Below are 27,857 nucleotides of genomic sequence, written 5' to 3'. Positions count from 1 at the left end.
TAAAACATTAATCTCACAAGGATCAAGAATATTTCATCCCAATAAAAACGGAGAAATTTGACAGGTTATATTGGTTGGTATTTTATGTTCTTACGAGTTTCGTTTAATTTAATCGGAATGTATAATTTGAGGATATACGTATATGAGTTTATCTTGTGATTTTTAAAGTTACGCAATGAAGAGTTATTTTTATAGGATGCTACAGAGTAAGTATAAACAGAGAAATTGGATTGTGTTATTTGTTTTTTTTTTACTCTATCTAATTATGTAGGTCAATGTTGCTTAGTGTTTATTGGACGTAATTTGAAGTAATTGTTGTTGGAATTGTATTAGTCAACCTGTTGGTCGTGGAACGGTAAAGCGAGAGTTAAACGTTAATTAGGATGTATTTAAGCACGTGAATGTTTATGTTTGTGTCGTTTTAATTGTTGTGTACTCTTCCGTATTCAAAATTTAAGCAGATAAAAATTGTTAGTCCCAAAAAAGAAAAAAAGATATCCCCTAATCTTATTAAATTGTTTATCTTTAATTGAATACGTTTCCACACTTAGCTGCTACTATGTTTTTTAACGTTATAAAAGATTCTCAAGATAAATAAAATAAAACTAAAGAATAAGCGTAATAGGATATTTAAATCGATACGTCCGCAGTCTCTACCTTAAGGTACCTTTTGTGTACCACAATATACATAACTACTGTGTTTTCCACTAATATTAGTATTAAACTCTTCATAGGTTAAAACTATGCTCAAAGTTTTTAAAGAATAATTCTGACAAGCGACTTTGAAAAAAGCCGTTTTCACATGTTCTCTAATCCACTGCCCGGATTTAACGTAGACTTACCCTGTATTGTTTTAGGATGTTAAAATAAGATTAATTAAATGAATTTCGTATAATCCCTCCTATCCTGAGTAATAATTTCATTAATTTTGTCCGCGAAAACTGTAACGCATGGCTACTTTTTACATTAATTTTGTCGGCTTTAACTAAGTTTTAATGGGACTTCTAATAAATGGCTATTTATATTAAGCGACAAACTAATTCAACGGGAAAATCGATATTGAATGAGTTCGAAAACTTACATCATTAAATGTGAAAATTAAACTTAAATAAGGGCCGTTCACTTTTCACGTACACCCCTTATTTTGGGTAGGCTCTGAGACCCTCAGTAGGGACATGTGCCATAGTGAGCTGATGTGAAAGGTCCGTTTACACTGGACGTTTATACTTGTTTAATATCTTAACGCATTGATGATTATAGCTGTATTAAAAGGTGATTACGGAATACAAACCGTATACAAACTTAGGTAATGTCGAAAAAATGGCCTACATGTGAATTATTAAAGTCCATTCTGTTAACGACACTCATGTTAAATAGTGTTTTAGACAGGCGTCGCGGGTACGCAATGTAGATAATTTACTAATAGCAATTACTATCCTTTTATTTACAACTAGCTGTTCCCGTGCGGCTTCATCTGCATGAAATTATAAAAATTCTATTTTATTGTTAACATTTGTCAAATTCTCAATTACAAATGTCAAAATGACATGACATGACATCAAGGAAGCAAGGTGTTATACCTTGCTTCCTTGATGTTGGCAACAAATTATGGTCTCTTTCCCACATTAGGGTTTTTATCCAATTTATTTACCAACTAAGTTTAATAGCGTGAAAATATATAGCCTAAAGCGTAACGCAAGTGTAGGGCTTTTTGTAAAAAAAAAATAATTATTCAAAAAAATGTTGTAATTGCTGACATCTTAGGCAACAAAGAAATGTGTGTTTACGCTTTATTATAATAGTATAGATAATATAAATTATCGTGTTACAAAAAATGTGCATTTAACCTAATTTTTTTTGTTACTTTCTTGGTAGTTTTTGTCATTTTTTTTGTTAACTCTATCAAAGACTGGAGAATTTGAGTAAATATTAGACTATAGATATATTGGAGAAGGATAGCACGAAATATCCGTCAATTTGAGCGCTTATTGACGCCACAGCTTCTGAATTATTTATAGGCAGCCCTCGAGAGGGTCAGATTCAATCAGACCCTCTTTAAATTGCTTGTTATGTGGAGAAAAAACGTCCAGTCATATTGTCTAATGTGTTGTTTCATTAACTATATTGCTACTTTATGTACAGAACGTAGAATAATGCAGAGGTAATATTAAAATTTGATTTAGGGGCTGTCCTACAAAATTGTAAATTGTCTGATAACAATCCAACGTGCAAAATATATGATGGAAATATCGGATCTTGTTCCCTTATCCGACAGTGACGTCATTTAAAGCTATCTGAGCCTCTATCAGCCAGTGGTGGGACAGGCCCTTAATATTTTATTGGTGATATAGTTACTTTATTCAATTGTCGCAGTTAATTCTGAAATAATTTAATTCGGATGAGAATCAGGACATGAAGTTCCACTCAATTTTTATTATGTACAATCGCTAAAATCCGCATTATTACATTTACAAAAATTGCTTTGTTCGTTGCAACGAGACAAACTCCGCCTCTATTTACGTATAACCAATTAACAGAAAATTACCACTGACCGCTTTTTTCATACATTTAAAACCTGCGCCCTATCGGTTCTTGTTTAGAATGTATACAAAATGTTTAAACGAAGAACTTTTTAATCACCGTCAGATGCCCTGATTGTACTACCTACTCAAAAAAAGTTTTAGATTACATCTTTTTACTAGTTAAATTATATTTCATAAAAACTATCTTAGACAAATTTTCGAAGTTTATTTATCAAGGAACTCAATAGACAACTAGGGACGGAAGTAACTTGTTAAAGCAAAAACTTAGTCGAACAAGTTTGGCTTGCCCGTCGAAGTAAGGTCCGATGTTCGTCGAACTTTATTGTTATCATGAAAATTAATGTCGTAATAGACATACCAAACTACAAGTTTGTTTAGAACTAGTTTGCTCTAAATTCCATTTAGAAATAATCATTTTTTTAATTAGATACCTAGTTAAGGCCCATCTTATTACGGTTTTAATAATGAACGTGATATTAGAGTATAACGTACCTAAATCTTACTAATACTAATTTAATATTTTAAATGCGATAGTTTAGATGGATGGATGTTTGTTAGAGTTTGTTGCCTAAACGGCTGGAAGGATTTAGGTGAAATTTGGCATAGATTTAGAGAATGTTCTGGAAGAATATATAGGCTTATTACTTTTTATAATTTTTAATTCCACGCAGACGGAGTCGCGAGCGAAAGCCAGTGTATGTAAACTTATGAAAATCCGTTAGTCAACAATGGCATAATTCCATTTCGTTTTATTAAATTGGATATGTCATTGACACTTGAATGACATTGGCACTTAATAACAATCTCATTAAAATTTCAGCAAGCCCGCGCTCCGAAATGTACCCCTTATGATTTTATTAATTTCATGCATGACTTCGCTTTTCATTACTCTCGTGTATAGTCCGACATTTTTTTATTCAATCCTCACAACTTTGTATTTATTTCTTTGTGTGATTGTCTTAATTCTAGTAAATTATTGTAAATTATGCTTTTATATGACGTAATTTACTAAGAAATTAGTTCCATATTATCCCGCAATATGGCGAGGTTTCTTATACTCATAATCAGACTATACCTAATTATTGTTTAGAATAAATTCGAATGAACCGTCTTTTGTTTTTGTCCAAAAAGTTGAAATGTACAATTCCTTATTTGAAATAACAATTAGATGAGACTTTTTACATGACAAGCCACATCAAGCGGATTTCTTTCTTGAAGTAGGTGAATTTATTTGAAATCCCAGATGCGCCGAAATGGTATACTGCAGAACGGTCAATGAATTATTTATAACAGAGTACGTGAACCTGCCCTTTCATTGTTTGGGGTTAACCTGAATCATAATCACGGCATATAAAATGTATTTATATAAAACACGGCAACATCTGGGAGAAAATTCAATACATAACCTATGTTATAATTATATTTTTAGTAATAAACAAGTTTGATATACCTTAACTTGTTAATAGATCCATGGCAGAAGTTATAGAGGCATAATATAATTTTGTATAATGCTTTAATATTACATTAGACACCAATAAAGAAGTCGTTCAAAAGAAATTAACTTTAACAGAAATATAATCGAAAGCGCCTGCTACATTATGATACAATTCGGTCTCAAGTCACGATCGTACTTTTGTAGCAAGAATGCGTTAGGCGCTCGACTTATTTAAGGTACCAATTTACTACAACCAATTTACATAAGAAGCATCTACAAAATGTTGTCAATCTTTTATTTATATAATTTTACTAGACAAAAATACTATAAACTTTGTCGAGAAGTCAGTGCCATTTTGTATCTATGAACATTTAGGTCAAAAGGATTATACAAAGTTTTTGCAAACTAATCAAAAATTCACACGCCAAAATTACAACGGTCGGTTTAACGTCCGGACACTAATAAACATTAAAGCTTTGTTAGCTGTAGGATGCTTGCTCTATTCATAAGTGACTTGCGCCCAGAGGTCGGGTTGTTATTATGAATTATTCAATATTCGGATACGGTTTTAGCTTAACACCAGTTATTTTAGGATACTGAATACATATTAATATCCACTGCGTCATATGTCACCAACGATGACGTAGGTATCAAATATCGTAAACAATTTTCAATAAAAATTACTCTTTTTCGGTTCTCAATGCGGATTTCTGTAGAATATATACTCTCTTTGAACATCTATCACATTTTTCGACCCATGTTTTTATCATGAAAATAAAAATAAAGTTCATATATTTTAGTATTAGATTCACCACATATTTTAGCAAGCCCAAGGTTGGTTCGCGAGAAAAGTATTTCTCCAGACAAACGGTTTATTGGCGCCGTTGCTCCTGAATTATTTATCATCATCCTGCTCACACGGGTTAGAATTATTTATTGTCATCTCGCTCACACGGGTCAGAATCAATCAAGCCAGGATAATTTGCTGGCATCGTGTATAAAAATCTATTCATTACTTTGTCTACGGTAATGTACGGTTCACGCGTGAGTTGATAATTTGCTTTTAATTATGTTTTTCATTTTAAATTAATTATTTTTAATGTCAATTTTTTAACTACTAGTAGTCACCGTTGACTCCGTCCGCGATGAATTAAATAAAAATTTAATTAGTAGTCTTGTCTTCTTTCAGCCTTTTTGTACATCTTTGCCTATGTATATCTTTATATTCGGTCTTTTAATGTTCTTTTTAAGTTTAATATCTATAAAACTATCCTATAACTAACTTTTAATATAAATGTGAACTGTGCAGTGCCAATATAAACATTGTATGTTTAATGGCACCAAGCTGTGTTAACACCACTATGTAAAAATGTTTTCGTTGAAATAAATTAAAAAAAAACAAAAAAATATTCAATGCATACATACTAACTTACTTTTACTTTAGTAGTAGAAGTAAGATTTTAATGTAAATTTATGTTTTGAGTTAAAAATAAAGAAATAAAGATACACCCGCTCCCCAGGTCCCTGACGTAAAATGTGTTAGGGGAACAAGAGAGCGGCATGTAGCCGCTCATTAAAAAAAAAAACTTACTTTTACTTATGACTTATAATAGCAAGTGTGGAAACGTCAAAAATATAATGTTTAATATGAAATAGACTATTTTGATATTTGTAAAAATATCTGTTTCACTTTTAAGTTTAAAGTGATAATTATACATATTCAAGAGCAGAATCTGCATATATATAGTATATTTGCGGCTTATGGGATAAGCATACATGAGAAATTAAATTCTCACGACGTATACACAAAATTGACGTGCGACCAACATCAAATAACAAATTGGTTTCAACTTACACGTTGAACTGTTCATTCTAAATTGTAAAACGTTAAGAACTTTACGTCTTCAATATATGTGTTTAAAACCTGTGTTAGAGTAGAATATGGATATGTTTATCGTAGTGTAGACATTTTATAGATGTTTTTGTCTATCTGTGTATTTGGTTCTTTTTTTATTATTTTAATGGACTGTTTTAAATTATGGATTCTCTTTCCATGCTTTCTCCTTCAAAAATGGTAGGTAGAAGAGGTTGTATAAGGAAAAACTAGAGGAAAATTATTTAAATAGACAAAGGCTTTATTTAACGCTATTTCGCACTTGAATAATTATTTCTTCTTTATTATGTAAAGTTGCGAATGCTTCGGATTTATATAATTAGCTTGATCGCAGCTAAGTTTGCTTTTTTCACTTATGTTTACTTATGTAATAATTCCAGGTATTTACTTAATTTTAGCTTATGTTAAGATACTATCTTACTACAGCTCTACGATTGATCGGAAAGAGCTAAAATATAAATAGTACAGTTTAAATAGAGATTTATTTTAAATAAGTAGTCGTAGAACTTAAGTTAAATCACGATAAGTATAGATAAGTAGAACACTCCTAACTTAACCTTTTTTATAATTCACAAAGTGCCACTCCAGAATTTTATTTTTTCATAAATCTCTTGTATGTATAAGTTACTGTAATACTTATTTTCTTTAAAGAGTGTCACTTTTGAATAAAAAAGGTGAATAAAATAGCATTCTCATTTTAAATTTTGCCATAAGCCTTTTATACTAAAAAAGATATTTTAGATACTGCAATTAATGACTTCAATTACTGATTTTTAAGTCATGTAATATGTAAATATATTAAATATCACTTACTTAGGTTTAAGACAGGTTTTGTCCATAATATTATACCTCAAAATAGGGGCAAATATTTATTTCAAGCTTGCGTCAATTTTTTTATATATACTTATATCTATATATTTTTTAATTCACTGATAGTGATAAGCACGTTTGATTACCTTAATATTATTAAGGTTTAAAAAAATAATCAAATAAAAAGATTTTAACCACGTAAAATATACAATCAAAGATATTTGATTAATATTTTAAAAACCGTTTACTTATTGACAAAACCTAAAAAAACTTACTTAAGAAAGACCGATTTTAATTATTGATTTATTAATTTGTAGTCTTTTATATTTGTGTTGCTAACTGTATTTACTAAATATTAATTAAATAAAACCGAAAATTTATAACGGATTGAAATATTAATCAAATGAGAAAAATATTACTCATAATTTAATTTAGTTTTAAGACTACATTAGTTTTTATATTTACTATGTAATATAATATATAGTTATGACATATCTGCATTAAAACATATTTTTAAACATAGAGAATAAATTGTAGTTGCTTTATAGTGTACGTTATTGTGCATCAATCGTTTAAGATATTTAAATTTCGAATAAACGAAAAAATAAGTGCAGTCATTTTATAAAACATCGTACTCAACCGAATGATGGCTAAACAATCAATAATATTATTAACCTAATTAATATTTATAAATAAAAATATTCGATTTCAATAACCAAAGATAAATCGTCGAGAACTATCGAACTCTATTAGTCAATTTCTAGATAATTCGTCTCAGCTCTAAAGATCTCTACCCAGAGACGTGAAGTTTACCTTTCCTTAAAATTAAGGATGATTTTCATCCACGCTTGCCCATTCCAAATTGGTTTCTACCTTTTTTTTTTTGTCTGTAACATTTTTTCTCCTTATTTTTGTGAACTATGTTATAAAATGTATGATGTTTTCCTTTTGAATGGATTAAATGACTTTATTATTATTATTACCACACATCTATTTATTTCTTCGTAAATAAACAGATTGCATTACGATGTGTTTTTTTCCTAAGAAATGATAGGTAAAACTGAACAGATAAAAATGCAATTATCACATAACTTTAACAATAGTATAAACGTTATAAATTGAACGATTGATGCACAATAACGGAGAGCAACAACCGTAGCAGTCCATTGTGACATCACTTTAAAGTGTTTCCACTGTGGACTGACAGATGGCGTTCCTGCAGAACCGATCCATCTCGCTGGTGGACATGTATATCGACAACTCGGAGCCGTCAGAGAACGTCGGACAGATCCATTTCTCCCTCGAATACGACTTCCAGAATACAACTCTGATTTTGAAGATCATACAGGTAACATTAGTATTAACTTCATATTGAGAGGTAGATCCAGTTGTTGTTAGCTCATCTTTATCCGCACCATGTTGGTTGACTCTACCATATCTTGGGAGTGATGAATTAATTCACTTGTTGATAAGCATTAACCCTCTTTATCATCGGGCTGCTGCTCTAGAGCATGGCTAGCAACGTCCATGCATATAAGAAACGTGTTACGTATATTACAATTCTTAGGAACTATGACTATTACAAAAGTAGATGTTAAGAATGTTGTAAATAAATTACAATTTGTCTCAATTACAAGTTTAATAAAACAAGAGATCAAAATGAAAACATGAAGAACGAAAAACGTGTGATGCTCATAGCATCAACGTAAATTGCATTTGTTCGCTAAACGTTAAGCAAATCTTATTTCTTATTGGAACGTGATGCCAATTACAAAGGCAAATAAAATCATTTGAACTTCGTGAACGACAATTGCATTTAATAATTCATGTAGGTAATAAGTGCTCGCGCAAAATATAAATTTACTAGCTTTTACCCGCAACTCTGTCCCCGTGGAAAAAATTCCATCAAGATTCGTTCAGCCGTTTTAGCTACAAACTCTAACAAACATCCATCAAACAATTTAATCTTTCGCATTTATAACAATAGTAGTTTCGGAACAAAACAGAATCTTGTTTTCTGGACTCATTACATTATTATAGCACTAATACTTACTAGTCCATTCAGTTTCAAAACACGCCAACAAAGATTAACTATAGATTAATTTTAAGTTGATATTGATTGACCTTTAGCAAGCATAAGAAAGGCGCCCATAGTCCATTCATTATTTAATTCCAGCCAATGAAGGCATATTAGGGGAATTCAGCAACCTTGATTATATCGTCGGTCTGTCATATAGGAAATCTACTCCTTTTTCAATGACGATCCATAAATAAATGATCATTGCGCAATGTAAGAACTTAATCTATACATTTTATTAATGCTATGTATGCTAATAGGGCAAAGAGCTTCCTGCTAAGGATCTGAGTGGCACCTCTGACCCGTATGTGCGGGTGACCTTGCTACCAGATAAGAAGCATCGCCTGGAGACGAAGATCAAGCGGCGAACACTCAACCCGCGCTGGAACGAAACCTTTTATTTCGAGGGTTTCCCCATACAGAAACTGCAGAGCCGGGTATGACATTTGAAACTTGGTCCTTCCTAACATTGATATGAATTAGCTAACTAAAATAATATATTTATCTATGATTTACATGTACTCTGTGGTTTATTAAAATATTCTGTTTTCAGGTACTACACCTGCACGTGTTTGATTACGATCGCTTCTCCAGAGATGATTCCATTGGAGAAGTCTTCTTACCGCTTTGCCAGGTATTTTTATTGCAAATAATAAAATTTTTATCCGTAATAAGATAACCTTCTTCTTATGCCTTTTTGGGAAAATCAATGGTCACTTGGGGCCAGCATTTTTTGTCCTATCTCAATTCCTTGACCAAATGAGACCATCCTAACTTCTTTGAACTTTTATTTATCTTAATTGTATTTTAAATTGAGTACCAAGTTAAGATGTTCTTGTCGTTGACGTTCCGATTCTGAGTAAAATATTCCGTCTTAACTATGACCATGTGAAGTCAAAGTCTACCAATATTCATTTTTAGAGATCACTTTATGAAATCGTAAATTTGAACATCAACTGGAAAATATCTTGGCAAAATTAGAAATGGGGTCCAAAAGGGAATCTGTTACTCTGTAATTTAGTAGAGTCCCGTGGAATTTATTCGGCGTAATGTTTGAATTTTATTGCTATTTCCACAATAATGTTTGCTTAATTTCGTGTTTACTTCTTGATGCATAAAATTAAACGAAGAAGGTAGTTCTTCATCTTAGATATGTTTATACGATTTCTAAAACTTTGCCTTTGTTAGGTACTTAGCTATATGTTTGTTGATGTTTTAACCATTTTTTTAATACAAATTCACCATATTTCCTTCTACACCAGGTGGATTTCAGTGAGAAGCCATCGTTCTGGAAAGCTCTGAAGCCCCCTGCTAAGGACAAGTGTGGAGAGCTGCTGACGTCACTTTGCTATCACCCCAGCAACAGCGTGCTCACCCTCACACTGCTTAAGGCGAGGAACCTCAAGGCCAAAGATATTAATGGAAAATCAGGTAATATCATAATGCTATTTGAACACAACATATGAATGAAGTGAAGTAGTCCCAATCCGGTAATGGTAAAGTAACGGCCCGAGCCGACGCTACCGAGGGAGCCCTCCAGCTTTGTTGCTCATAATCGAGGTTCAAGCCCGGTGAATCTGTAAATGCCTCTTCAAGGTAAACAGTGGCAACTCAGTCACAAAAAAATGAAGTGAAGTAGTCTTTACTGCTTCGGGATCACCATCCAGTATTTCGAAATTCTGTATTTGTGGCTAATGAAGGTCTTCAATTTTTAATGATTTTTATTAAATCTTGCTTATGAGGACTTTTAAAGATAAGCTAGTATCCAGTTATTTAGGTATTAAAATATCTGATTTTTTACTCTTAATTTATTTATACCGTTATCACTTTCCACGGCACATAAATCAAGATGCCATCTAGAAGTGGCACTCTCAATTAAGGGACTCCGGGAAACTGGAGTATTTGAGTTATTGCTCTTCGCTTTTTAGGGCTTCTCGAAAAGGAACGGACATCGATAGCAAAAAGATGTTTCCGAAATTTATTACAACGTCCTATTTTATTACTTGATATAAATTTTGATGAAATGAAATATGAGTATTTGGAGTCTAAAATATCAACAACAGAATAATGAGACAAGGCTTCTTTCATTACAATTATTGAGGTCTTTTTTGTATTTAATTTTTTTTTATGGCTATTCCATAGAAAAATAAAATAATAATCTGCAGAGATGGTAACTGAGAAAATCTGTACCAAATTACTTGATCTTAAATTAAGAACGAATTGCTCCGTTAACTGTCTTGGGATTCTGGAAGCTTAGAAATTAATAAAATGCCAACAAAGAGATGGATAAAAATCAATTCCGGATTGCTTAATTGTGAAACTCTCGTTTGAAATACTTAATTCAGTTAAGGTATCTAAATCAAAATCTCTTGGCTCCCATAGTAAGGTTTAATAATTATTCACACTTTAGTTTAAATAAGATTACACCATTCTACAATATTATAATCTGAACCAATTTACAGAAGAAAGAAGAAATTTGTCCAATTGTAAAAATACAGATATCTTTGTTAACATTCACTCAATGTTATTGGTTTTAAAATTAAAAAAAATACTTTCTAACCTCAAAATCATATTTGTTTTCCAGATCCGTACGTCAAAGTTTGGTTGCAATTCGGCGACAAACGTATCGAGAAGCGTAAGACTGCGATCTTCAAGTGCACGTTGAACCCCGTCTTCAACGACTCCTTCTCGTTCAACGTGCCGTGGGAGAAGATCAGGGAGTGCTCCCTCGATGTCCAGGTTATGGACTTCGATAACATCGGGCGCAATGAACTGATTGGAAGAATACTCTTGGCCGGTAAGTACACTTACTAGAAAAATGTCTTAAAACACTAGATTTGCCAGCGAATTTGTCTCCGCGAAGACAAAAAGTACCTTGTGTTCTTCTAGATTGTATTCTATGTTATGGTAAATTTATTGGAGATCCACTGACCGGTGATGGTTTTAGTTGATTTTTTTTCAGTGGTCGATGAACTGAGAATCAATCAATTATACTTTTTATTACAAAAAATTAAAAGTTCCTTCCATAAAATCGATGCAAATTTGCAGATATGTTTGTAAACGACAAACAAATGTGACGATTAAAACTATTAAAACGCTGACCGAATCTTAACATGTTTGTAAGTAACAACTTAGTAATTTCGATCACAAAATCATCTTAATCATAAGAATTTGTTTTTAATTCCAGGTAAAAACGGTTCCGGAGCAACGGAGACGAAACACTGGCAGGACATGATCACAAAACCGCGGCAGACCATCGTGCAGTGGCATCGCCTCAAGCCTGAGTAAACTCATTGTTATCGAAACATAAAAACAAAATTTTATACCGGAGAAAGTTGATACAAAACGTCATAAGACTGAATGGTTAACAAAAAAAATCTAAAACGCCTCGGAAAAAAAATATCTTCAGTGACTTCGTGGTTTCTAACCGTGGATTACTGCCGAAAGAGCTATACTATATACTGTTATCTCTCTTTTTCTCAAAGAGTTTGATAGAGATGCCAATATGAACAATACATTTCGGCAGTGAGAACCGACGGTAACGCTGTGCACAATTTCTTTCGTTATCTCCATGACGACACATTCTTTACACTGCAATTTCCAAGCACAATTATCTTTTTTACCTATGATTTCTGATTTATTTATATTACATTGAAAATATGTTTTTCTTATGATGTACTTATTTTTCAAATCTTCTCTTCAGTATTGTTTATTCGAAAATTTACTTTTCTATCTCCAGTTAATTGATTTTAACTTTAATTCAGATTTATTAAACGACACAAAGGCTCTTCGTTGATTATTACGATAACATTATTGAAAACTGGTCTGATACATCTTTTAACATCGCTTTTGAAAATCAGTCTTTAATGTTTTAAGAACATAAACTTTTCAATGGAATTTAAAAAAGGAAATGATAAAATGACGGTTACATATTGTGTCGTTCCTACTTGCTCGTAACTACATTCTCTTCTCTAATAAAATCTATCTCTCATGGGTTCTCTTAATTCTTAGACTAAATAAATAGAAAATTACCAATTTTATTTTTTTTCTTGACTATGGAATGACTTAATTTTATATTTCTCTGACGTCATACTTTTAGAAAAAGATGTTGATATCCTTTTTATTCCTTAAAAACATAATGTTTTAACACAAGTTTGGTAATTTTCTATTCATCACGGATACAAGAGAACTTTCTTTCTATTAAACTGTATATTGACGTTTTATTAAAAGTTGAATAATCAATGTTAATATTTAAAATTGTTAGAAATATTAAATTAGAAATATGATTGTTAAATTGTAGTTAAATTAAAGTCGAGTTCACATGGCACAAAGAGTGTAGAAAATTACGTTAAAAATTATTTATATTTGGACGCATTTGGAAATACAATATCATATTCGACTTAGCAATTTAGTTTCAAAAATTGCTCAAAATCGTATCTGAAATATAGAATCAAATCTGATTCCATTGATTTTATTGTTTTTAATGATATTGTTGTATGGAAATTATTAATAAAAGTAGAAAGAGCAAGTTAGTGGTTGGTCAATTTTAGGAGAGTGTACAATTTGTGATGGAGAAGGAAATTACGGTGTTGTTTATTACTCGTGTTCATTGACCTCTATCAAATGGACAGGCTGTAAGGAATTGTATTATGCTTATTTGATTTTTGCCATTTTGGCGCTGTCGGTTGCGGTTGGTAATTATAATTCGAACTAATTAAGATTGTCAGTATCAAGAGAATTACAGTCGGAAGAAAACAAAAGCTGTCGTTGCTAAGCAACCGCCTATCCAATTAGTATAGAGATCAGTGATCATGTTATTGATATGTATGTAATGTATCAACGTAAAATGGTCATATAATATTAGTGTTAAATGCTTATTGTTACATGTTATTAAGCTTAGTAAAAAAAAACCATAAAAAATTAGTTTTGATGTTGACATTGAGGACTAAATGATACATAATTCAAAATTATATACATACGTTTATAAAAGTTTTTTAGATACATGTAGAATATTTTATAGAAAATCCTACTGATTAGCTTGTTGTCGTAGGTGTTAGTTCGGTGTTTACGTGGATTAGTTGCGAAGTGTTGAATGTTGAACAAATATATCAAATGAAATAGACAAAAATATAAAGTATAATTTGTAACCGAGCTTTGAATGGCATTTTAAAAAGTAAAAACAGGTTATTGCTTAAGATAAAATGATAGAAAAACATAGATTTAGATATACGAGTATTAAAATTTATTTCATCGATGGATTCCAATATCTAGATTTCCATTCTCGATACGTTTATAAAATGCTTTAGTTTAAAATGTGTTTTTTTTCTTCATAGAAATGGACACGTGATTTTGTATCAATGTTTAAGCAGTGAAATCCCACAGCAACAATAATTACGTCATTAGACATAATGAACTAGATTGAAAAAGCAGGTTTTATTAGCGTGTAAAAGTCGAACGCTTGTTTAGAATATTCTCGAAGTATGCGGTAATCGTATCAACATAACGCAATCTCCTATTTAAAATGTCCCCAGAATCCAGAGATCTATTCATATTAACAGTTATCGCTTAGACATATTAATGTAATAGACGTACTTGTAAATCCTCTTAGATTAAAAGCTGAAAGTATATTTTTTACTATCGGATTTTTGCAAAATAGATTGTATTTTAACAAAAACTTACTAAGGGGATACTCCCTGTGAAAGCTTCTTCGTTATTTTTGCTATGCATTTTGTGAACGTTATTTTTAAACTATGGAAAACTGCATTTAGACGTAATTATAATTTGTCAAAGCATATCCTCGGTAGAAGAGTTAAAATTATAAAATGTAATTATAAAAAGAAAGGTCAAAATGAGAGGAATTATTCTATAAATGTACATAAAAAATAGGAATATTTTCAAACATACTTTGAGATCGCTACATTACTTGTTTGTATAGTTCATAGAAGTTGGAATATTTTTCTTCCTTTAACTACCTCTATGTACAAGTCGTTTACTTTGACACTCTTTAGTTAACTTTTTAAATTTATTTATTTTGAATCTTTGTGACGTACAATCTTAGAACATATCAATTATTTTTTGTTCCAAATACACTATTAATGGATGTATATTTTTATGAAAGGAATATTGAAAGAGATGGCTATATTTTTTTGTCTTGTATACATTTCTTTTTCTAACACAAATGCAATGTATACATTTTTATCACATAAATTTCTTGCTTTCAGAACGATAGTTGTAACAAATTCTTTTTAGGTTAGTTTTAATTTTTTCCGTATTAATTATTATAGTTTTTTTTTAATCAAACTATATCCAATATATCTAGTTAGCTCGCCATTTTGTAAGCTTTGTTTTCGAAACGTTTAGCTCAAAAGATGTAATTTAAAACGCGATCGGTGTCTATTTTGTGCAATATTGTAATTGTATTAAATGTTAAAATTAGGTGAATTGTGATTCTAACAATATAGCTGATTATTTTATCTCATAGTTAAATAACGTTTTAAAAAATATATAATATCACATACAAATAAGAATCAGTGTTTAGAATATAGATGAATGTTATGAAATGTATTTATAGATTGTTATGATCTGCTTTCTTTGCTTTTTAAATTTTCATTACAACTGTTGTTATTTCTGTGCGGAATCTTTGAATTATTTTTTATTAGAAAAAAGGCATTTGAAAGTAGAGTATAACTGTGTAAGTAGACAAAATCGTGTATTTTCATGTTTATGCCTTCGATGTTAAAATTTATAATTTAATTTATAATCTGTTTAAAAGTAACTTTAGTTAGCGACATATTTTTATTACAGACATGTAAAAGTGTTGACAATCTTACTGCATATTGTATATTATATTTGTGACATTCATTATTCCCAAATAAAGTATGGAGTTAAAACATCTTTTCATTAAATAGGATTGCTATACACGGACAGCTATACACAGTCGGAGTACTGGTGGCAGCATTTTCCATCAGAAAATGTATAGCAAACGCCAATTCCAAATACTGCTTGAATAAGTTTATGTTCACCTTTAACTAATCGTATAAATTAAAAACATGTTTAGAAATTTTGTATTTTTTATTGAATAGGTTTTCTATCATTTAATGTATCAATATCACAAACATTACCTTATAATAGGTCGGTATTCAAGTAAAAAAGCCGATAAACTTCTAAAAAAAATCGACAATCACATACAAAATCGTAATCCGAACATTCTTTTTGTATAAAAAACAAACATCCTTTATTCTTCTCAAACAATGAAATGACTGATATTTGTCATGCTATAAAAGACAGGAAATGGGAAGTGGGCTTTAGAATTTGGTACACTATTGTGATTCCATTGTTAGTGGTCGGTGTTAATACCAATACGTTTAGAAAGTGGATACCGTTATTGAGTATAGAATGAACATAAAATTAACAGCGATTTGTGTACGATATATTGAGACCAATCGTATTTCTTAACAATAAAAGGAATATCACCTTGAAAATATCAAATTGTTTTACTGATTTCAAATTTGGAACAGCCCGAAGTATCAAGGTGATTTAGAATTTGGCGCCTAATTTTATTTCTTTAACCTATGTTTTGCATTTAAGCCTTAGGTTTCTCTTCCGCCTTCTTTTCCTCTTCGGGAGCGGCTGTGGGGAGTTCAGGGTACTCCAATTTCACGCCATCCTCGCACGTGAAGATAGGACAGCAGCCGGGGAAAGGCGCGGTCTTGTTAGTCTTGTCTGTAACACAAAAATATACATTCAAATAAAATCGATAGCAGTTATATTACAACAGACATTAAGAAACGAGTTCGTAGGCGGATTTGAAATGAAACTGGACTAAAAGCGAATTCTTTTATGCAGCATTAGAATTGCTATTTTATTCAGAAATAGATCAATATTATACATTCAACATAAGTCACCTTAAAGTTCAATACCGTTTATGGATACGTCATGTTCATTTCTCGTTTTTAAATAAAATCAAAACTGACAAATATTGTAACTAAAGAGTTGCTTACAAGGACGTTTGGAACATATTTCTCTGTATTACTTCGATTTTACATTTTTGATATTACAAAAGTTCTAAATCAACAAGAATGCAATAAGGAAATACTTTAGAAATCGTTTAATATTACATGACACGTTTAGTGAATAAGAAACCTTACTAGAACTGACTAATGTGGGCTAGATAGATGGCGAATTCAAAGTGTATTGTATTGCCTCCTCATACTATATCAACACTCTGAGACTCAGTGACAATTTTGAACCAATTATAATACGACAACTCGATATGACAATTCAAGTAAAAAATTGTTTATTATTTAACTAACCAGTGTCTAGCTTGCACTTGGGGTTGGCAAGTGGCAGGGGTCCGCAGTCCTCGACGAGCTCGAGTAGACGCGGCGGCGTGTCCTCGCTAACAACGCACATGCTGCGGCCACAGAACGGCGCCAAGTCCCAGCTGTTGCCAGGCTCGACGGTAGCGCAGCGAGTCGACGCGAAGCACAATCCGGGGAAGTCTGTAAGATAAACGATGGATTATAGATTGCAGAAGATCGATCTTCAAATAAAAGGCTATGTTAGATTGCTGATATATCGAAGACTTAGGGCCTATCCCACCAAAATGTAAATTGTCTAAACAATCCAACGTGAAAAACATGTGATGGAAATAACGGATTTTGTTACCTTATTTGATAGTGACGTCATTTTTAAACTATCTGAGGCTCTATCAGTCATTGGTGGGAGAAGCCCTAATTTAGGAAAAAATCTTTCAGATATCTTATCGGCGAAACATTAACTAAACTATCTGACATCGTTATTGTTATATGTAAAAGACATTTTATAAACATATGTTCTTCTTTTGGAAATTACCATATAAACGCAATGGTAAAAACATTACTTAACAAATTTATTTTGTTAAAAGCAATCGCTTTAAAAATAATACAAAAGCAAGTGTGTATTTTACCGTAACAACTACACTACGTAATTATTAAATACATGTCAATATTGTACTTGGAACAGCAATCATTAATAATGTATAATTGTCTTTTGAACACGGTACTCGATATATCAAGTGCGTGCAGTAAATACCACTTTCTAAACCTTTCTGCGTTACATAAGTGTCAACGGTTTCTAATTGTAATACAATACTTCCTGCTTACAAACCTTTGTTCAACAAGGAATTCGTTTAAAAAATAAATATACTCATATATACTACAAGCTATTGCTCGCGACATCGCCCGCGTGTAATTAAAAAAAATAGCCTATGTTATTCACTGATAACGTAACTTTTTAATGGTGAAAGAATTTTTGAAGGTTTTTAGTTATTTCAATACATACAAAATACAAATCTTTCCTCTTTTTTAATATTAGTATTGGTTAATAAACAGTGATGTATCATCTTGCATTGTTATCGATATTTTAAAAAACAAGATTAGAATTGTATTGTGTAATAAATAGGGAAGGCCACATATCAAACTAAAGATTCATAATAATCTGTTATTGCATGTTCTTAAATTGAAATAGTACAATCAAATTCAATCTTACTAATCTTACTAATATTATAAATGTCAAAGTTTAGATGGATGGATGGATGTTTGCTAGAGTTTGCAGCCTAAACGGCTGACCGGATTTCAATGAAATTTGGCACAGATGTAGAAGTTAGTCTGGAAGAACACATAGGCTATTTGCTTTTGTTTTTTTCAATTCCACGCGGGAGGGTTGCGGGCGAAGGCTAGTATTAACATATAAATAGCTATTTAATGGAACAAGAAAATGTTACAATGTCATTAATTCCATTACGACCTTTGTCAGATTGAAGCTTACGAATCGAAATAGTTAAAGTTCGTTTCAGAATACGGCCCTAAGAATTACCAATTTGCAACATTGTTATGATTACGATAAATTAATGTTTACATAATGTTAGAATCAGGCTTCAATATATTGCATTAAAATTAATGACGCTATCAAAGCTGGTGCAGTTTCCAAGAAATATTAAAGCTGTGAGCCTTGATCCGTTTTACTGAAGCTGCTACATACAAACAAGTATTCATTAACGTTCCCATTACCGAAACATGTATCTTAGTACCTTTACTCTTTTCCACACAGTAATCAATCTCTGTGCCATTTAATCCAGATAAGTATAGCTGAATTAAAGTTACTTGTTAAAGAACATCTATTCATACTTTCTCTTTTGTAATCTGTACTAAAATTATGAAGAGGAAAGAGTTGGATTTTTTTGAATTTTATATTTTGTATGTATTGAAATAACTCAAAAACTAGTAGGCCGATTTAAAAAATTCTTTCACCGTTAGAAAGATAATTTATTTGTGAATAACATAGGCTATATTGTTTAATTTCATGCGGGCGAAGTCGCGAGAAACAGCTAGTAATATTATAAAGAGGAAAGATTTGTATTTTTTTATGTATTAAAATAACTGAAAATCTACTGGGCCGATTACAAAAATTATTTCACCATTAAAAAGCTACGTTATCAGTAAGTAACATAGACTATTTTTTTTAATTACACGCGGGCGAAGTCGCGAGCAACAGCTAGTGTAAGACATAAGAGTAAGAAATAATATATTCGGTTCGTTTATTGGATTTTCATAACCATTATTGTTCAATTCCTTAACATTGTAAACCAGTCGTGTTCCAGATTCTTCTCAAATGCATCAGATTTAATATTGCAAATCTAATTTGCAGTACTAATGCATTTAAACTTAAGACGTGAATGTAGTTCAGGGCCGTCATGTAAGACCTGACAGTCACTCGAATGGTACAATTTAATGTCACATTGTTACTTTATGCGATTAAGTGATGATTAACGTGTAAAAATTACATTGCTGTTCTCATACACGATGTTAATTTATGTCCATTAAAGCTGGCGATGTAATGCAAAAAGTGGGCGTCGAGGAGAGAGTCGCTTGCGGTTTTGTTGCGAAATGCAGTGTGAATGCACTGCGATCAATTAAACAGTGAATTATTCTTACATTGTTGTTGATTTTAGTACGAAATTACAGACCAATAACCCGATATAGTAAAAAGGCGCAGTAAATTCGCTTCGCAATAGGTGTGGTACAGTGCATGCATAATAAACAAAACTGCCATAAACTGAATTAAAAGTAATGCACATTAAATTAATTATCGAATTACATTATCCTATATCTTTGAGTATTGAAAACCAGGCTTTTTACTTATGAAAAAACTTCAGAGTTCTTAAATATCTTTAGATAATTAGATCGTATCGATCGTTACATTGGACCATCATACTAACATTATAAATGCAAAAGTTTAGATAGCTGGATGTTTGTTAGAATTTGTAGCCTAAACAGCTGAACGGATTGCGATGAAACTTGGTATAGATGTAGAGGATAGTCTAGAAGAACACATAGGATACTTTTACTTTTAATTCCACGCTAACAGAGTCGTGGGCATAAGCTAGTATTAAATAAAAATAATATTATGTTAATGTGTTCCATAAACATTACATCTCTTGAATTATTTTAATCACTTTTAGTAATTTCATATTATTGTTTATGTTTTTCTAGAAAACAAAAACGTATTTAATTTGATAAAATAGATTCATTTCGAATTTACACAACAACAGCAATGTAGTACAGATTAATTTGCAAGAAGTGGAATATTCCAGTTAGTGTACAAGGTCCCGTAAAATTCGTACAATTGCCTCAAACATTTGTAACATTAGTTATGCATTCTCCCCACGCGCATCCTTTTCGTTGACTGCACACGTCGTCATGAAACTGGGTCACTTGACTCTAAAATTAATGTTATTTTGACGTTTTATACTTAAAGTAATGGTTCAACTTGCGAAGTAATATTTCGACGGGAGTTCCGTACATGTACTTGTATAACTAAGATATAAAATAAAATTAGTATGTACGGTGAATTTGATATTTCCATAGTAAAGGCCCACAGACGGATTTTTAGTGTTTTTATTTTGTTTTAATATTTTTCGAAGATGCTATTACTATAATTGTCTAGCTATCTTAATATTCAAATAAGAAAGATACATTGTTATTAATGTAATTAAAATTGGCTTTTTTGTAATTAAGAAAATAATAATTTGGAAGTAATAACACTTATAATAATTTATTAGAACCGTAATTACTGGGTACCGTGTTTTATAATTGAGCAATTTCGTATAATTTTTCTTTCAGTTGCGTGATTTTTAACACAAATCATTCTCAGGCAATGCGTAATAATTTAGTAGAAACTGCCGCATTCTCTAATGTAATGATCACTGAGATATGAAAAATTTTAAGGGACTACTTAAGTGACCAATAATCAACGTTTACACTTCTTTAATTGTCAAATTAGTTTAAAATCACATAATAATGGCGTGTCATAATTTGACTAACGTCTTTATTTCAATACAAGCTTACATTATAACACATGTGTATGCTTTCACACGACTTTTAATATCCCTCCTAAAAGGTTGACGATCTAGGTGTCATTTTTTTCTTTTTTAACAATAAAAGGTCATCGCTCAATAAAAAGCGACAATTCGACAATTTGACTTTCTCGAATACCTTTCCAATGAATAAACCATCTCGAATTGATTCTTACATTTGACTTATGAAAGTTATATAATTTATAGTTTCCTATTTTGTTTGTCGACAAATACAGCACTTTCAGTTTCTTTAAATAAATTAATACGGTAATAGAAGGTTGAGAAGAGTAATTTATATCAGGATGTAAAAGTAAAATCAAGATAAATGGCGACGTAAATGTCATTTCCTGAAACGAACTGTCATATTTGTTTTTAATCATAAACTTTTTATTCTGTCCGACTTACCGGCCACTTATATTGTAAAAAAAAATCAACACGGGTTACGCAACATTGATCGGATTCGAAATTTAAATTCCGACCGCGCGAAAAGTAACATCGTCTTGACAACGATACATTACGTGTCTCGATATATTGAACGCACAATTCAGTGTGAATTTTCACGTACATCAATCACTTTCATTTTAGTCCACGTGGTATTCTAGAACGTTCCAAGGTCAGGTAAGTTAATCCGTTCACTCTGTCACTTTGCTCTGTTACATGACTCACTTTCGTGTTGAATAAAGGATAATTTTATTGTACTAAGGCCACCAGGAAATGATCTTAATAAACGAAGGTGTTTAGATTTAAACCGACCAGTTTCTTGTTATTAGTAAACAATAGTCGTTTTGATTAGTTACCTTCAGCAATAATTAATTTATGAACTGTTTTACTAAGCCTATTATTCTAGTTCCAGACTAGAATTAATACAGCATAAGTTTAAATACTTTTATAATCCATTTACTTCTATGGGATTCATAAATTTTTAACTGGTAACAGAAATATTTCGTCTAAACTTCAAGATCTATTTTTTCCTTTCCTTTGCTAACTCATGTGCTTGTTTTTGTTTTTATATCAAAATTTTAAATTAAAATAATTGTAAATGGCAACATTACATATCATTTCATTGAATTAACTGTTATTTTTGTTTTTAATCATAAACTTAACACCAAGTGCAAAATTATTTGTTATTTTTTATCGTATCAGTTGTAACAGTATTGACTGGTTTGAAGATGCATTAAAACCTTATATAAACTGGTTTTAAGATATATTGTGCCTTTCCAGTTATTGCCCTCTGAGTATACGTCCTGTCCATTTATGCAACATGGTGTTAATTTCCTGTTATAAAATCGAACCGCGGCGTGCGGATTTTTATACTCAAAAGGAAGCTTTTTTTTTAATGAATGTAAACTGCTAATTTATGAATACGAATTGCATTCTCATAAATATTAAACGGAAAGTATTTAAGTACCAACCGTGTTCTAATACATTGGAATCAATAATCTAAGGTATCTACATTTCAGAAGTTTATCAGAATTTTAGTTTTACAGATAGTCAAAAAAATCCGATCAAAATCACAACAACAAAAGCACTTCAATAACATTTCTTAAAAACGAGATCTTATCTAACCATCTTAAGCAATTTTGGCAAACCCTAAACTTATCGAAACATCGATATAGTTTGTACAGCGTGCAATATCGATTCCGAACGCATCATTATATTACGCAATCGCAATCGGGTACGTTCATTTTAGTCGATGCTATCGAATCGATTGCGAATTGCCAGTTGCAGCGGTTGCAGCGGTTGCGACATTTCCTACATCATTGCGACAAACTGTAATGCACTGGCCTGTTATAATGTGGCCATATGCTGTACAAATTAGCGTTTACCAAACGTGTGTTGTAGCTTTTTTTATTGGGCGGTGATTAAAATGTTTTGAATACGTGTTAATACTTTAATTTCTTAGAGTGTATTTAATTCTTTTTATTTATAATCTATGTAAGAATGAAAATTAAAAAAATTATTAGTTATTACTAATTAATTTCAATCACGTTGTATTGTATTAATAGTGTAAAAAAGCTCAAAAGAGCTTTTACTTCACATGTTCTAAAAATAATACATAATACCATAAACTTAACATTTCATATGTGATATAAAAGCTATCTATTTTAACGTTCATAAATGTGAAAGTATGCAAAAATAAGAAAGTGCGAGTTTTAAGTCATTTCCAAGTTATCCATATATCACTTACTATAAAAGTAAACATTACACGTACACTTTCGATACCTATGAAATAAATTGCTTAATATGTGAAGAGTAAAATCTTATAAGAAATCACATAATCTGTATGTTTTATGCTGGGTTTCTGAAGTTTCCATTAATTGTACCATTACCTAGTGATTCATAACCTATCCTAATATTATAAAGAGAAAAAAATTGTAATATTCTTGTATGTTTTTAAATAACTCAACAATTTCTGGGCCAATTTTAAAAATTCTTTCACACAACAGCTTGTGATAAATATAGATAGATTTAGATTACACTAACTTTAGCAGTAAAACCCAAGTTACGTAGTTCGGAAACGCATTTCAAGAATCTATCGTACCAAAAACATTATCGGATGGTTAAGTATAGCTGGGAAACTGGCCATTAGTGACATGTGTAATTGCATAAAACATAGATACTTTTTGTTAAAAATAAACAGCTGTATCAGAAGTAAATCGTATCACTTGTGCAATGATTACAAATTAATTTAACAAAATCATAACTGAATGACCGATAATTGCACTTTGAGAGAATGTACTAATAGATGCTCTGTTGCCAAGTTCGGTTGAGCTGTTTGCATTGACGTCGCCAGCAGCTAATATGGATAAGGGTATTACAATAGTATGTTTATTTTGACACCCAGTTGATAACTAAAGTAAGGGCCTGTCCCACCACTGACCGAAGCTCAGATGGCTCATAAATGATGTCACTGTCGGAGAAGATAACAAAATCCGATATTTCAATCACATTTTAAACCTTGGATTATTAGACAATTTACGTTTTGTGGGACAGGCCCTAAGCAGCTTCTCTTGTAAAAATACACCATCATACAGTTTGGATAACATTAAACAATGATTTGAAAGCCGCTAATTTAGATTTACGCAATAGGATGCGGTTGTATTTGCGTTCCGGTAATAAATATATCTTTGTTCGGAAATTCGCAATACCGGGTTGTCGTTTTGAGTATATGAACATTAAATTATCCGTAGGTAATGATTTATTTTCCTGCATGTTATTTGCATTAAGAATAATTTCTTAATATTCATTTTATAGTCAAAATCTTCACGGTAATGGTAAACATTTCTTCATCTATCGATCAATTCATTGCCAAGGTCAAGGTTATTTATTGACAGTAACCGAGACCTAGAAATACACCAAGATAACACAAAAGTAAACTAAGATATTTATAGAAAATTGTGATTGTTAATTTAGAAAAAATAAGCTTATATATTATGCCCATATATGGTAGAGTTTTCGGCTAAAGATGGCTTATCCCGAATATACGTGAGAACATTTTCGTATCGTCATCAAGAAAATATATTAGATTTATGCCGCTTTAAAAATGCTAACAAATGTTATACAAACTTTGTCTACGTACTACGTCTACTGACAATTATTACGCAAATATTTGTAATAAGCCCTCAGGTAACAACTTTTTTAACTTAAAGTGTGTTTAAATTGTACGTTTCTTTATGAAAATAATTTCCTAAGATCCTTTGGAATGAATGGCGCTTTTATGTTTTTAAATTATGTAAGTGCTCTAGTTTTTTAAGTAGACGAGTCTATCGACTCTATTTAAATATCTGGATCAATGAAACTGGATAAACCAGTATCTTACCGATGCCTATTATGTTATTGATTATACAATATGTACGTAAGAAGGCTTGAAATATCATATCTTGTGATAAATGATTTTTTTATCTTAAATAAATCAGTTTGTTTAATTTTCATAGATGTTTCATGATAACTGCAGACTTAGTGGAATCGATTTTGTTTTCATGATTATAATTGCCTAAATTGCAACATTTTTGTTAATTTACTAAGTCCTTAGTTTACGTGGTTTATTAGATTTCATATTCATATTATAAATGTGAAAGTTTGGATGTTTGACAGAGTTTGTAGCCTAAATGGCTGAACGCGTTTCGATGAAATTTGAGTTTTTGAGGATAGTCTGAGAGAACACATAGGCTACGCACGTTTATTTTTTTTAATTCCACGGAGTCTCGGGCAAATCTAGTTTTTAATATTACATCCCTAATAGGAAAAATAAAGTCTAGGATATTTAGAAACGCATTTAATATATTCATAAACATACAGGAAGTATGTAAAAAGCCTTAAATCTAGATCAAACATCTTTCATAAATTACTTGATTTAACTTAATATATTTTAAAATGAATTTATTATTTATGAGCCGTATAATATGTTGAAGACATGAATTTGTCTCCAATAAATAGCTTAGATTTGAATACAAGTTTTTGATATAATTCAAGAATTTCTTCCTTGACGCTTAATTTTATCTCTTATACTTCTATTTATCTCATTGGTTTTAAGTCATAAAAATTGAGCGTATTTAGATTATCATGGTTATTTATTAGTTTTAACTATATAGAAATAGTATGTTTTATAATTGAATGTTATAATTTTAAAAAATTCTAATTCAAATTATTATCGAAACTAATTTTACTTTCAAATACGTTTTTATATAAAACAAGATTGGTTCTCAAATGATAGTGCCCTTGAACTTGTCAAAAGATCAAATATTCGTCTTGTCAAATTCTCTTAGACCAATCTGCATACTAATTTAAAAAAAGTAAATTAATTTGTTAATTTGATGGAAACACGTGTAAATTCCGTGTCAAAACTCATTAATTAAAAAATCTATTTAATATATTTAATCTGTGAACTTAAAAAAATATATTAATAAGACACTGACCTCTTAACACGTCAGCGGGGATCAACCGCCTGAAAGTCTTCGGCCTTTCTCCATCCTTCTCCTCTTCAGCGGCGAAAGCCAACGCGAATACGGCAAGAACAAACAGGTACTTCATCTTGGCAGGCGAACACCTTACGAGTGCCGATAAGAAAAAAAAGAAAAAACCAAAGAGTTACGCGCGCTTTTTCTCAACTGACAGCTCCGCGTTGCGTTCGCGCCACACGACTGGGTTCCACATTCGATTTTCGCGGGGTTTTATTCCAACTGACAGGCGGGGAGTGAATGGTGGAAACAAGATGGCTGTTGTATGCAGGCGTCGGGTATTATTTTTATGTTTTGTGATGTCTCAGGGTTGGCTTTGTTACGAAACTGTTTTTTACTTTATTCTCTTTGTACGAGTAAAGTCATCGGTGGGCGCATCGTTCGTAATATTGTTGACAAATTATACAATAGTTAACTAATCTATTTATTTAGTTACTTTCAAAGATTACTCTGGAAATTATTTTTGGTAATGAATGTTGCAACGGGATTACCTCGAAGTTTTACCTTGTTTTTGTTTTATTTATTTCCTGTACATTCAAATTGTACTATAAAAATTAAAAAGTTAAGTTTTTACTGCAACATAAAATACTGAAAAAATACTCCGTTACTTTTTGGTTTTAAATATGTGTGTACAAAAGATTTGCTTACGTTAAAATCAGGTTAAGTTTTATAAATCCACATCTTTTTAAAACGCATCGTAACAGATGAGTCATATTCGAGTAATCGCGGCATCCCCATACTTAACTATCTATCTATACTAATATTATAAAGAGGAAAGATTTGTATTTTTGGATTTTTGTACATATTGATGTAATTCAAAACCTACTGGGCGAATTAAAAAAAATCTTTCACCATTAAAAAGCGTTATCAGTAACATAGGCTATATATTTTATTATTCTTAGTTCCATGTGAACAAAGTCGCGAGCAACAGCTAGTTTTAAATAAATTTATTTGTACAACACAATTGTCCACATAATGCAAATTCTCAAATAATTATTAAAAGAATCAGTCATTCGTTGGTTGTTATTAAGAACTAGCTGATCCCGTGCGGCTTTATCTGCATGAAATTATAAAAACTTTATGTTTACATTTGTCAAAAATCAAATGCATAAATGATAACTTTGCTTCCTTGATGTTGGGAGCTTGTAGTTTATGGTCCCTTTCCCACATGGAGTTTTTTCCAATTTATTTACCCCCCTAAGTTAATAGCGTGAAAATATATAGCCTAAATCGTGTCGTAAGTGTAGGGATTTTTTTTATTAAAGAATGAATTATTCAAAAATATGCTGTAATTGCTGACATCTTAAGCAACAAATAAGTGTGTGTTTACGCTTTATTATAATAGTATAGAAATATAAATAACTAGCTTAGAAGTTTATTTATTTTAATATCACTCCTTTTCTGAGTGTTTTATTTAGACAGTTTAAATATGTAAGTACTTAATGCTAAGTAATCTGTTAACCGTTCGACTAAGCGGTGTTTAGCCGTACACACCCATATGAAGTTACTTAACACTAGATCGTGTTAGTGCACTTACGTTATTACTAATTCAGGTTTAGTTGCTACATATGTGTTATGACGTTAGTGGTTAACGAACAAACTACTGAGAACTAAGACTTGGATATACTCAAATGTAATCTTATATGAAAACTTTGGACATTCTTAAAAAAAAAATAGTTATTGTAACAAAAACTAACGTTTAAATTTAAACCGCGATCAATCTTAATTTATTGATACAATCAGAAA

At 31.1% G+C, this 27,857-nt stretch overlaps 2 protein-coding genes across 5 annotated transcripts in view; one reads left to right on the top strand and one right to left on the bottom strand.

Annotated features, from left to right (window-relative positions):
• LOC106107203 (synaptotagmin-7) overlaps positions 1-14,890 on the top strand; it is a 163,936-nt gene extending 149,046 nt beyond the window's left edge. For 3 of the 4 annotated variants that reach the window (XM_013287957.1, XM_013287954.1, XM_013287956.1), the window contains exons 4-9: positions 7,890-8,030; positions 9,020-9,196; positions 9,313-9,393; positions 10,022-10,190; positions 11,344-11,556; positions 11,947-14,890. In XM_013287957.1, the coding sequence (XP_013143411.1) occupies positions 7,890-8,030; positions 9,020-9,196; positions 9,313-9,393; positions 10,022-10,190; positions 11,344-11,556; positions 11,947-12,047 (882 nt within the window). In that variant the 3' untranslated portion in view covers positions 12,048-14,890. Of the gene's footprint in view, positions 1-6,056; positions 6,066-7,889; positions 8,031-9,019; positions 9,197-9,312; positions 9,394-10,021; positions 10,191-11,343; positions 11,557-11,946 lie in introns of all 4 variants that reach the window. The other variant, XM_013287955.1, reaches the window with a different exon arrangement.
• A 921-nt stretch (positions 14,891-15,811) lies between these two features.
• LOC106107204 lies at positions 15,812-26,323 on the bottom strand. Its single transcript, XM_013287958.1, has 3 exons — positions 26,070-26,323; positions 17,072-17,260; positions 15,812-16,481 (listed from the first exon to the last, which is right to left on the bottom strand). Exons 1-3 carry the CDS (start codon positions 26,182-26,184, stop codon positions 16,342-16,344), a joined length of 444 nt encoding a protein of 147 aa, XP_013143412.1. The 5' UTR covers positions 26,185-26,323; the 3' UTR covers positions 15,812-16,341.
• Between the last annotated feature and the right edge of the window lie 1,534 nt (positions 26,324-27,857).

Source organism: Papilio polytes, unplaced genomic scaffold, assembly GCF_000836215.1.
Source record: "Papilio polytes unplaced genomic scaffold, Ppol_1.0 DF822067.1, whole genome shotgun sequence".
NCBI classification, from domain to species: domain Eukaryota; kingdom Metazoa; phylum Arthropoda; class Insecta; order Lepidoptera; family Papilionidae; genus Papilio; species Papilio polytes.
The sequence above is the reverse complement of the archived record's forward strand: the minus strand, read 5'-3'. Positions and strand labels throughout refer to the sequence as shown.

Bases quoted from the DNA above. Each gene is read 5' to 3' on its own strand.
- LOC106107204 (XM_013287958.1), bottom strand. From the start codon at position 26,184: ATGAAGTACCTGTTTGTTCTTGCCGTATTCGCGTTGGCTTTCGCCGCT. The intron at 17,261-26,069 runs GTCAGTGTCTTA...TTTATCTTACAG, and splicing joins CCCCGCTGACGTGTTAAGAG to ACTTCCCCGGATTGTGCTTC. The intron at 16,482-17,071 runs GTTAGTTAAATA...TTTGTGTTACAG, and splicing joins CAAGTGCAAGCTAGACACTG to ACAAGACTAACAAGACCGCG.